Here is a 13,095-nt window from a genome sequence, read left to right on the forward strand (position 1 = left end):
AGCGACTGTAATTACAAATGTCATGATTCCTCTTCCCATCACGCATTCACAAAGAGCGCGCACAGTAATATGCATATCACACGATGATGGCTCAAAGAGAGCGGGAACGAAGGGGAATACAATGTTTTGTGTAAGACACTGATTTCTTCTTCTGCATTGCGTAACAAGAAAATGAAACAAAGAAAAGGAGGGGTCCGCTCCAAAAGGAGGGTCCCACCAGAAAGTTGAGCGACGATGGTGGAAAGTCAAAAAATACAAGAATCAGAGGAAAGGACAGCGAAGTGAGCTGCTCTCCGCTGGACCTCGAGGGAGCGTACACCGAAGAAGGGAAAAAGAGGAGACGCCGAGGGACTCCAAGGACTTAGAAAGGCAATGCGTCGAAGGAGACTAGGGTTGATTATAGATTTTTTGTTTCCTTTTTTTTGCTCCATAATACATATAAGAATATGTATAAAAGTCTTTTGTTTCATATTGTAAATTTCATTCGAGCATTGGTCAAATAGTTATGGTTTGATTTTTAAAATAATTGTACCTTATTTATCTTGAACTTGTTTAATATAGTTGGTTTAATTTTATATTATCTTATTTATATACAAGCCTTTCCATTTACGTCATGGCGAGTACAAAGTATATTTTCCAATTTCACTATTTCCGGGAAAATAATCTGAATTGTTTCATTTTTGTTTTGTTTTGTCAAACACAAGAAAACCCGCCGAGCTTCAGGCATCCATACCTATCTTCGTTCTGTTATTTGGGTCTTGAAGCCCGTGACAATAAGGTGTATAGTGTAAGACCCGTATATAAGGTAGACAGATTTGTGCATAATGCATGCTATTCGAGGTCACCGTTAAGTTTAACATCTTTCCAATAGTGTTGACGCTATTTGAGGACTTAGCATAACGGATTTTGACAAGTTTCCTGGGAGGTTTGTAGTAGTTCGGGTTATAGTTGTATTTTGCAAGCTTGTAAACAATAGCACCGGTCCCGAATTTTATAGATTTCGTCTTGGTAGTTGTCAATAGTTCGGAAACTGCTGAGGACATGATATTTGTCAAAGCTTTTGCAAAGGGAACATTAATTACCGGGCGATTAAGTGCAAGTTCAATTTCAATAAAATTGAGGACAAAAAGTGTCAAAAACTCTTAAGGAAAAACAAGCTTTTAGCGTAGCTTAGCAATTTTAGGTAAAACTAAAATTTTACAGTGCAGTTAGTTAACCATATACATACTCATTATAACCACATTCTATACCGGTATCTTAGAATTTTAGCTTTTAAATTGTAATTAGGCGGTTCAGCCAAAGGGTCTGTTTTACACAATTAACGTAGATTTATTGAAGGTTGCAGCATTTTTAGTTAACTGTCATTTCTGCTTGTATGTTGATAAAACAGCTAAATTATTTTACTGCTGAACACCAAATATCATCCATTTTTAGGAGTCGTGAATTATCAAACCAATTGTTAAATATTTATAAAATAAACAATTTTATTATATTTCTACATATGTAATATAATGTCTCCAACGAAAAATTACCAGGTTGACTTTGCGGTCACACGCTAACATTCACGCTATTCTAATAGCATTCTCTCTAACGCAGATGCTATTTCAGATAGTGTTCGGTTAAATCTGAGTGTGCACTTAACAAATTTAGTGTACCTTTCAGGCTAACGTTATGCAAAATCTCCCCATTATACTGTATTATTCCTTAAGTATGAGTTTTAATATAGTTAAGTTACTTTAGATTTTACTTAAGATACTTTTCGTTTTCAAGACTCTGAAGACTTTCTTAAGTTTTCAAGATGGTGAATGGTTGTTCATATTTGTCATCTTCTTGTGTTAGAATTTTTCAAAGACTTTTATAGTTAATATTTTTATGTAAGGTTTTTGGTTGAAATGAAAAAAATAGTGCCACGAGCGGGATTCGAACCCATGACTTTCGGCTAAATACGCCGCTCCTCTAACACTTGAGCTAAGGTAGATGCTAGTAGGTGCTCTACCATAGCTCAAGTGGTATGGTAATTAATTAATTGAAAGAAGTAACTTGGTCAATTGACCGCTAAATATAATGGGTCTTTTTTTAATGTTTTAAAATTCCTGATTAAAGGGATATAATGTACAGTTACGAATAATTTGGATCTCGGTATGGTCTGGATAAAAACACAATTTCAATTGTTACTGCCAAACTTTCGACCTATTTTAAGGTCATCATCAGAGCAAATCCATCTTAAAATGTTTACAAATTGACATTTGGTTTTAATAGATTGTTTCAAATTTCTTTGTTTGACATATTTCAGATTGTTTTGATTTGACATGAAAATAGGTCTTGGCAGTAACAATGTGTGCGTTTTCATCCAGACCATACCGAGTTCAGAATATTTATGAATAAAAGTAATGTTCGATACATTTAGCACTTTAAACAGAAATAATGTATAATAACAATTTTGAAAGCTGATCATTAATTATATTGAAAATAATAAAAAAAATCCACTTTGAACAAAGCCATTGCCAAAAGCGTTCTAACCTATTTCTGACCTAGAGTTGACAGCAAAGGGGCGTTGGGCTTTATTGTCCAAATTAGTTGCAGCTCCTGAATTAATAGGAGGTCAGTTAATTTTGAACGGAGCCGAACATTTACGCCGTTGTCTAAACATCCCATCCACGCCCAGTTTTGTAGGACATTTCAGTTTGATGATCGATATTTTCAATGAACAGTATGGGACCTTTAGAACAGAGGATCGGCGTAAATTAGAGGGATACCGAACCTTGGACTAGTTCCAGAACCGGTAATCAGGCTCTGGAGATTCCCGGTTTACACCTTCCTTTACGAGAAGGAGTCTCTTAACCCACCTCTTATTTCCCTTTTCAATTACTAAATTGCTCAAACAGTAACAACCCGGAGTATCTAAAGAGAGCCTGAAACTCAATTAAAATTGTATTTTAAAACATAAGCACTTGGATCACGTTAAACCGACCGAAAATTTACATCCGTGTAAATTGTTCCTTGAAAGACTTAAAGCAAGTGGAAACTACTTAAAACTTAGTGAGTTGGTCTTACATGTTCAATATTAGGTAGAAGATGTACGCTTATTTTATCTCCCTACATTTTTCTTGAATAAAATATACATAAAACAACATATTCATAAAAAAAGACAAGAATATTAACAGTTGAGATAATGCAATGTTTATTTTGTTAGAATATTAAAAAACAAGCGTGAGCTACAAGTCATACATTTATTTCCAGAGATATGTTTTTACTTTTCACTACAAATATAAATTGTTAAAAAATCTAATATGTCATTCAACTTAGATTTTTATATCTAATTCAGTTTGTCATTACAATTATACAATTATTTAAGAAAAACCTATATGCAAACAAGGTTTAAGAAATGTAAACATCTTTAAGAAAAGGCTAATAAAATTTACTATTTATACTCCAGTTTTTAAAATTCTTCAGTTTGTTGAACTATAAAAAGTATTTTTGTTGACAATGTTTTATGAACAAGTAGAAAAAAGAAAGGCACTTAGAAACAATATGGTTGATAGTTTACGAATTTCTTAAAAAATATTCTTTCCCTTGTTTATAATATAAATATTTTATGTTTCATTTATATTTCAAATTTGAACATATAGTCAAAATTTATCGTGATCTAATTCTAATTTTGTATCAAACTACCAGTTTGCTTATAATTAATTAATTTTTTTCAGTTTTGACACACTTCGTGAGCTCTCTTTGCAAGATACAATAAGTAAATTGTTTTGTACGTATATAATAAAGGGCTAATTAATTTTGTTTAATTACGACCTCACACACTTATCTAATCTCGTTAAAAATATTATGTACAATATGGCTGAGAAAATATCTCCAAATACATTTTCGTATTCTAATAAATAGTTATTGTGTTTAATAATAGTATTGATGGTTTTCCTAAAATATCATTGTGACGTAAATTGAACAATTTGGCACAGTATTTTATTTGCTAAAAATTAAATAAAATTAAGAAAAACATGAAGCGTAATTACTGAATATATCATACATTTGAGACTGGTTGGGCAGTCAGCTCAGGGTCTGATAGATAAATATTTCCAGTTATATTTTACAAACACCGAACAAGGTAAAATAGTTTTATTAACAGTAAAATCGATATTATTTAAATAAATTCATCGAGTGTTTTTCTAAAACAAAAACTTTATAAAAAATCATTCAGACCCATCAGTATTTTTATAATGAAAAATTTTCAATTCAGTTTAATTCGTCTTAGATTTAGATCGTTTAAAATTTTAAATAGTTTATTTTAACTGATTTGTTGTATAAAGGCGGTTTAAATAAAAAACCTGAGGACGACAAGTAATGTTTGATAAAAAATCCAATGAAATAATGTTAACTGATTTGATAAAGTTATGCAGATATAATGTACATTCTATAATGTTTAGTAAATTTCTATTTTCCTTATTTGTTGGGAGAAAATGGAATAAAAAAAGGGCTGAAGATTTCTGGGACAATTCACCAAAGTTATCTACAACAGAAGGTCCTATTGTAAAATCGAGTGAATATTTTAAAATCTAGTTATCACAGCGTACGGACGTGCTACATCTTGGTCCTCTGGTACTATGTTCATATTTTCAATACTCCAAAAGTAAAAAAAAAAAAAAAAAAAAAAACTTATGGGAAAAAAAAGAAGAAAGAAAGTCGATAGGAGTAGCCACACACATATGTAGAATGCGATTTGCTGATAGCCTTCTGAATTTTATTGCTGAAGGAAGCCATGTTTTGAGCAATTGAGTTTTATTGTGTGTGTGTGTGTGTCAAAGTTATAAACGATATTTCAGTCTCGAAAATAATTTAAAATAAAATAAAACTGGTGTATTGTTTTACAACATAAGCTAAATCAATTATAATTAATTATTGACTCAGGAGTAACACATTTCTGGCCAGGGATGTTCCAATTACGACACAGTTTCTAATAAGAATATTGCTTTTTTCCATTGCACAAGTTTCTTTTATAAGTAAAAATAGGGCAAGAGATAATTTTTATTTGTGACTACTCGAAGTTAGTACTTTTCAAAGGGGAAAAAACCTGGAAAATACCATGTATAACTTGGTTACTGTAAGTTAACAAAAACAAAAAGCGACATTAATAAGAACATATAATTGTGGCATATAAATAACTTCTTGAAAAAAAGTTAGTTTAAATACAATTTTTTAAAATTTCCTACTGTTACAATCAACTAACAAACATAAGAGACAAATTATAGATATAAATCTATTCTAGACAAAAATCATATTTAATTTATGAAACTATTATCTTTATATTTTTAAATATTTTGTCCTTAGGTGTTACCCGTAGGATGAAAAACCTTGTATCCAGTTTTTCAATGAGTTTTGTTTCAAAAGCAGTCTAATCATTTATCGGATAAGAACATTCAGACGATGTTTAATAGAAAGGCAAGGTTCCTTTCGATTCTTTATAATCTTTTCAAAGATTTTATCTGTGTTCAAACCTGTGTAAATTCAGGCAGATAGCTTTGTACGAATCGTCATAATCGCTAATCTTTTCAAAGACGATTAATTTCCCTGTTTCGAAAGCATTTGAAAAAGCTTCAAATTTTTGCTTCGCAGGAGCATCTCATATTAGCGATCGTACAAGCTGCATCGAATATTTAAAAAATCCGTCTCGGATCGTTTCAGCGCTTCAACGGAATATCATAGGGCTTCACATTTCCGACAGGGCGTCCATGGAAGCCCTGGGCTTTTCTCATACGTTCGATATCCTCAGCATGGAAGACGATGGTCTCCGTTCCGCTGTCACTTGCGCGATGACATTGTTGAAAGAAGGCCTCCTCTCCCTGGAAGCTGTGAAGGCACCGGGCGGCAGAAGATCCGACAGATGCACTGCAGAAGGTCTTCTAGGAGAGAGGTAGCCAGTACTCGAAGGGCGGCGGCCCGGAAAGACGCAGCTGTTCGGACGCCTTTCCACGGACAATATGGGAAGCATCGATTTTGAAACTCCCGGGCTGGTCTCGTTCATCACCAACGACTGGAGGTCCATCGCGGATTTCGTCTTTCTCGGTGGGTTTAGTTTGATGGCAGAACCGACGAATACTGAATTCTGCCGAGGCCTAAGCGATTTGTAGCCTGAGCCAGACGGACCAAGAAGCGGCGCGTCGAGGCTTACGTTGTACTTAGAAAAGGATGTTCTATGCTGAAACAAAATTGAACAGATTAACTAAATAAAATTATTTTTTGAAACAATTAACAATACAATAGCCTAAAATAATTTAAAAAATCTACATTGTTGTGCAGAAAACCATGTCGTCGTCGCTGATGCATTTGGTTTAAAATTGATTAACTATTGCCTGCCCAAACTAATAAATTCTGCAATTACTTTAAGCAATACAAAACCAAAAAACCGATAATTAAGAAACGAAATCTTTTATGTACTCCGTGAGCAAATCAGCATTATTATTTTAAACGCAATACCAAAATCATCCTGACGGTTTTCCTAATAAACAAACGCAAGACAAATAATCTAGGTTTTAAGCAATGCAGAGCCATAGCCTGAAAAAAAATCGAATCTATAAACTCATTATTACAACATAGAAATTAATAATTTGAATTAATTATACTTTTAATCTAAGGTCTTGGTTGAGATGAGAAAACAAGTGTCACCCACGATTCGAACCCACGACCTTCGGCTCAATACGCCGCCGCCCTAATCGCTTGACTTCACTACAACGATAGCTCAAGCGGTTAGAGAAACGGAGAAAAGTCGCGGGTTCGAATCACGATCGTGACATTTGCTTTTGCATCTCAACCAAGACTTTATATTAAAAGTAAAATTAGTTAAAATAATTGAAACGGTAATTATGGCTACTAAATATATCGGCTAATATTAATACTTAAAAAAAAGAAAAAACGAAAACAATATCAGGGTTGAGATATATTAAATCCAATTTTCTTAATTGCTAACTAAACAATATGTGGAAACTAGTGGAAAATCACATTAACATTGTTCTCCTAACTTCGATAAAAAATCGTTGACTATTAGTGATGTAAAACTAAGTTTTTTCCGCTCCTAAGTGTTGAAAGCATTAATTAAAATCGCATTCAGTACTAAAGCATGAAATTAAAAACGGAGGTATACACGCAAGCAGTGCTGATCGTGTTAAGTGTGTCAAGGAAGAGAATTTTTGTGATGCATTTTTAGAAATAATAGCACATCTTTGTGCTAGGTCTGCTAATCTGTGTGCCGATTTGATATTCTATAATCAATTTTATGCACTGACATTGGTAAAAGTACTACGTCGTTGTTTCTTTTAATGGTGCTGATCACAAAAGTATCAGAAAGGAAGAAAGAAGATTTAAACATTATTCACGGAAGAATATTTTGCTTAAAATATCATAAAATGATTTACATCGAGGACAGTTTTAAAACAGACAATCTAGTAATTATTTCACACCATCAATTCTTCAAGCGATAGAATTCTGCGCACAAGAAAAACTTAAAAATAGAGAATATGAGAATATATATTTTATCAGACTGCCAAGCACCACTGAAAGCTAAACTCAAAGCTGGCCTGGTCTGCAATGTCATATCATTCCATCTCAAGGAAAAAGGAAATCAGGTAACTCTGATGGTGGCCAGGAAACAAGGAAAAAAGAAAACAAGCAGGACTAGGAAAAACTGGAGTAGCTTCTCACTTTTCGGACCGGAACCGCAAATTAGCTCGCTTCAAAGCTAGCTAAAAGCGGAACTGAACAAATGGAGGAATTCGCCATGTTCTCGCAACAATCAAAGAAACTCTTCAAAAAGGAATTAAAGAAAATTATAGTTTGTTATACTGGCCATTGTTAATTCAATTACCACTTCTAAACGGGAAAAACTAAGACAGAAACTTGCTGACTCATAAGGGAGAAAAGACATCGTAAGATGCCCTATGTATGAAGCATTACCCTGTAAATATTCAGCCTCTTCAAAAAGGCTAAGTCTTAATTAGATTAAACTGTACATTTTAAAATTAATCTTTGGCAGCAAAAAATGATATTGATTAATATTAATCATGAAAAAGATCTTATTTGAAAAAACCTCTGAAAACACATCAGCACTTTTAGTAGATGAAAGACCATCGATGTTTTTAACATAATTTTTAATTAACACATTTAACACGATACATCGGTTTGCATGAATACCATTCTACACACTAGCTGTAAATATTTTTGAAAAACAAAATATCCACTTTAAATTACCTTTCTTGCACCTGAAACGGAACTATTTTCAAATTGAATAAAAACAAAGCAGAACATTTTAATTAAAACTTAAAACGACTTAATTATCCATGCAGTTTTGGTTTCAGATTTATTATAGTAATAATACTACGTTATTATAATAATCCGTGTGCGTAAAAATGCCTCAATTAGAGAAAAAAAGATTGACGAAAGATGTGATGTTAGGTGATAAGCAGGGTGAGGCAAGACGTCAAACTGGAATGTTGTTTCATTGTAGTATTTATTCCGAAGAACTTAAATTTTAAAGTCTCGTTACATATCCAATTTTTTATTTGCGTTTTTGCAGCACCCGTCAGGCTGCCTCCAACAGACGATTGCCTCGTATCGGCAGGATATTTACAAGTCCAGAGCTACTGTGCCATTTCAATCCCAAATTGTGGACTGATAATACCCGACTGGCAGCGTACAAATCCTGGTTTACACTCTCTTGTAAATCACCATCATCGATCTGTAAACGGCGACCTGATTGTTACCGCGCCCGGTTTTGAAACGATGCAACCCTTGATCAACTGCAGATTTTGCACTTAATCCAGTTCCAGTCCATTCATATGCGGTTGATGTTTTACCTCTTGTAATTTAAATTTACAAATTAAATGGAAAATCCTTTGGGTAAATAGTTCTGCAAATTATTAATAAAAGTAAGCAATAACGAAAATTATATAAGCAAAACTGTCATAAAACCAATTTTCATGAACCTAATTAATCCATGATAATTTATTATTACAAGAAATTTAATATATTATAGTATTAATATTTGATAAATATATTTAATTCAGATCTTTTTTGTATAAACAGACACACCATAATAGGAATACTATGTGCCTAAATTAAGGCAAAAACCAACTTTTCGCTAATAATTTTTGACGGGTGAATTTTAAAATGAAACAATTCAAAAAATAGTTTAAAATGGTTATCAGTACGTAACAAATACAGTTCGATACATTATATTTTGATAGCTGGCCTACTGTGCAGTTTGGTAATATATGCTTATTATTAAGAGAATATGCCTCAATCATGTAGGCACAAATTTTGTCTAAAGGTTTGTGTAACATTGGACCTTTAAATCAGCATATTTTCTTAACAAGAAAAAACTGTTAAATTTAAACAATCATCTTTGATCATGTTTTTGATGACAACTTAAAACAGTATAGTGTTTTTTTAATTAGTTTTTCTTTTCAACTCTTGGTATCATATTGCTCTCATAGTTTTATAAGATGAACTAACTCTATGATACTTTCAGGGAGGAGGCGCTGAGTTTGGAAAACTACGCTTTAACAGGACCGAAGTTTAAAAATCCATATCATACGCAAGATTTCATAACGCAATGTTTTTTTTTTTTTTGGATGTAAAAGATATTTCAACTCAATGAGTTAGTCGGTTAAAAGGCAAGAGGATCAACGAAGAAGTTTTTTTAATGGAATTAACTTTGACATTGGTAAAAGTACCACGTCGTTGTTTCTTTTAATGGTGATGATCACAAAAGAATCAGAAAGGAACTAATAAGATTTAAACTTTATTCACGGAAGAATATATTGCTTAAAATATCGTAAAATGATTTACATCGAGGAAATTTTAAAACAGATAATCTAGTAACTATATAATACCATCAATTCTTCAAGCGGCTTTGCAGTTTTGTAATAAAGTATAATTCGCTAATACTTCGTAACAGGATATTTTAACTCAATGAGTTAGTCGGTTAAAGGGCAAGAGGACCAACGAAGTTTTTTTAATGAACCTAAGCAGCGCTATACCTGGGCTCTTGAACATGTGTTGGACTGATGAAGCCTGGGACCGTCGTGAATTTACTAATCGAAATTTGTTTTCCATTATCATAATCCATATGGTAGAGTGTGAAGACAGCAAAACCAGCGATTTAACTCATTATGACTGAGGCAACAACGCTCGTATGAAAGACACTCAAGCAGCTGGTGGAAGGATATCAGGAAATCGCAAATTTCACTTTACAGACACAATTATTCACGAAACCAGAAATTATAAGTCCTTTTATTGCCTCTTTATACCAAGGAATTGAACATTCTTGTTGTTTATAATAGTCGACCACCTAAAGCGAGAATAATATTTAAAGGATCACGAAATCATGCGGATGTACTGGCTCGATTGTTCGCCCGACATGAATATTATTGAGTGTATTCACCATTTTTCGTAGTCCGCTTGACCAATCAATATCTTTCAATTAATTAAGGTTTTTAGTTGAGATAAAAAAAGTCAGTGTCACGAGCGGGATTCGAACCCACGGCCTTCGGCTAGATACACCGCTGCTCTACCACTTGAGCTATCGTGACCTCGATCCACTCGGACACTAACTTCCCATCTCAACCCCACCTTTTGAATTTTCCCTTTTTTTTTGCCACTTTTCAAATGTGGTGTAATCTATTTGATTCTCGGCGACAAATGAAATGGTCACGGAGAGTATTAGTGAAGGTATACTTCATTTTTACTTATTAAATTCACCAGTTTTCGTGGTCCGCTTGACCAATATCTTAATACAATTATATCGGGATCCCGCTCGTGATACTGACTGTTTTATCTCAACTAAAAACCTTAACTAATTGAAAGATTTTAATTGGTCAAGGGGACCATGAAAACTGGTGAATTTAATAAATAAAAATGAAGTATACCTTAATTAAAACTCTCCGTGGCTATTTCATTTGTCGCCGAGAATCAAATAGATTACACGACATTTGAAAAATGGCAAAAAGGAGGGAAAATTCAAAAGGTGGGGTTGAGATGATAATTTAGTGTCCGAGTGGATCGAGGTCAAGATGGCTCAAGTGGTAGAGCAATGGCGTAATCTAACCGAAGTTCGTGGGTTCAAATCTCGCTCGTGACACTGACTTTTTTATCTCAACTGAAAACCTTAATTAATTGAAATTATTGAGTGTATTGGGATAAACCCAACGCCAGTTAACTCGCGTTCATCTTATTCATTTATTTATTTGAATGTGCAGAGGCTTAACTGAGAATTAGGCTTTTTTGCCGCAATATTACACAATGTTTGAAGAGGTGTGACAATGCGTAGCTTTAATTGAAAGCAGAAAAAAGCTTCTTTAAAGAAGTTTAAAAGCAAATGACTCTTGGAAAGAATAAAAACCCAAAAATATGTTAAATATAATTTGATCACATCCCCGATCAAATTTATTTTAGAAATAACTTCTATTCCATGAACGGTTTAAAAATTTAGAAGTTTAGGACTAGAACATTGACTAAGTCAACATGATCATGGAAAATGTGTAGTATTAGCCGAAACAATTTTTCCCAACTACAACGATTTTAACCGATTTTGGATTTTGATAAATTTGCTTTATTGGACTTAAAGCTTCATTTAAAAAACATCAGGGATTTATTCAAAGTCTCTAGAACAAAGCTTGGTTAATTATATATTTTCTGCAATACATATTGTAGAATAATATTCTGTTTTTAAATAAAAGATATTATAAACTTTTTTGCGCTTTGCAATTTTAAAATGCACTATTAAAAGACTTTGTATTCCGTTAGATCACAAGATTATGCGTTGTTTAAAATAGAAAATATGGAATACATGTTATAGTTTTAATAAGTTTCAACATTTTTGCGAATATTGTGTATAATTAACGGTTAATCAATTTAAAATATCTAGACTAGTGTAAGATGATATTTCGAGTTTTAAATTTCATGTTTTAAATACTTTGACTTTTTGAAATCAAAGGAAATAAAGGTCGAAGATCACGCTAACATGCCCCCAGAGTTTAAAGTTCCACAAATACACGAGTTTTGTAAGTCAAATTAAATCAGGCCTTTTACTTTCTCTTGATATTGATGTTTTGAAGGCATTTGATCCTTGACCAAGGAAGCTGGAAACTCACAAGTAAATTATAAGTTTCCGTACACTCAAACGGCCCTTACCAAGCGTTGGAGTGATTCCCCCAGAGCCTGCGGAAACGTTCCTCTCAAACTCCAACTCTGCCAGTCGTCAAAGAAGTAGATCTACTTTTCTCTTATACATTTTGTATTAAAACCTTTTAAGCAATAAAAACATAGAGGTCTTTTTATTTTCGCATCTTGAAACTTGAGATAATGTAATAATCTATTTCAACAACCGTGACACCTTATAAATGCGTGTTTTGCCTGGGCACTGAAACGTTTCTTCTAAAAAGGAAAGGAAAATTGTTTTGGTAAAGTGTTTTGTCTAGTGGAACGGTAAAGAAGAACGTGGAGAGTGCTTAATTCAATAGAGTACACAAAAAAGCAGAACACCACAAAAACTCATTTCCGACCGCGCACATTCAGAAAACTGCTGAGTCAATATTTTAGAAACTGATGAATAATTGAAACAAAGTGGCAGCGCCGGTGGGCTGGACGGCAGGGCAGCTGTCACATATCAAGAGCAATGTGGATAGGTGGCCCTCGGTGGACCTGATTCGTAGAAGAATTCCATCCATGATTAAGAATAGGCAATGCGAGGCAGACACTTTTATACTAAAGTGTATGTTCAGTAAAGAAATTGCTCGATGTGTCCCACCTAATAAAAGGATCCTCTCCAATGCACACTCGTTTCATAAAAATCTAACAAAGGTCTGATCCACTCATCTTCGCGACCAACTAACCAGTTTGTTTGTGCACGTGACAACCCCTTTTGCAACACTGGTTCTTTGCCAATACTTTCCCAAAGGGCACTACGTGAGACTGTCTTTGGCAGCTACTACCCTCAGCTTTGACTATGTTTCATTACTTTGGAAGGGATTATCGAGCGTCCAAGGACCTCGACACATTCTCATTCAAATGGTTAAATACAATAATCTTTACACAATTAAT

The 13,095-nt window shown here is 33.5% G+C and overlaps 1 protein-coding gene across 5 annotated transcripts in view; it reads right to left on the bottom strand.

Annotated features, from left to right (window-relative positions):
• Positions 1-4,742: 4,742 nt before the first annotated feature.
• Positions 4,743-13,095, bottom strand: part of LOC106672074 — a 186,244-nt gene continuing 177,891 nt past the window's right edge. For all 5 annotated transcript variants that reach the window (XM_014403204.2, XM_014403202.2, XM_014403203.2 and 2 more), the window contains one exon: positions 4,743-6,199. In XM_014403204.2, the coding sequence (XP_014258690.1) occupies positions 5,753-6,199 (447 nt within the window). In that variant the 3' untranslated portion in view covers positions 4,743-5,752. The remainder of the gene's footprint in view (positions 6,200-13,095) is intronic.

This window comes from Cimex lectularius, unplaced genomic scaffold, assembly GCF_000648675.2.
Source record: "Cimex lectularius strain Harlan isolate CLEC.00 unplaced genomic scaffold, Clec_2.1 scaffold132, whole genome shotgun sequence".
NCBI lineage: Eukaryota > Metazoa > Arthropoda > Insecta > Hemiptera > Cimicidae > Cimex > Cimex lectularius.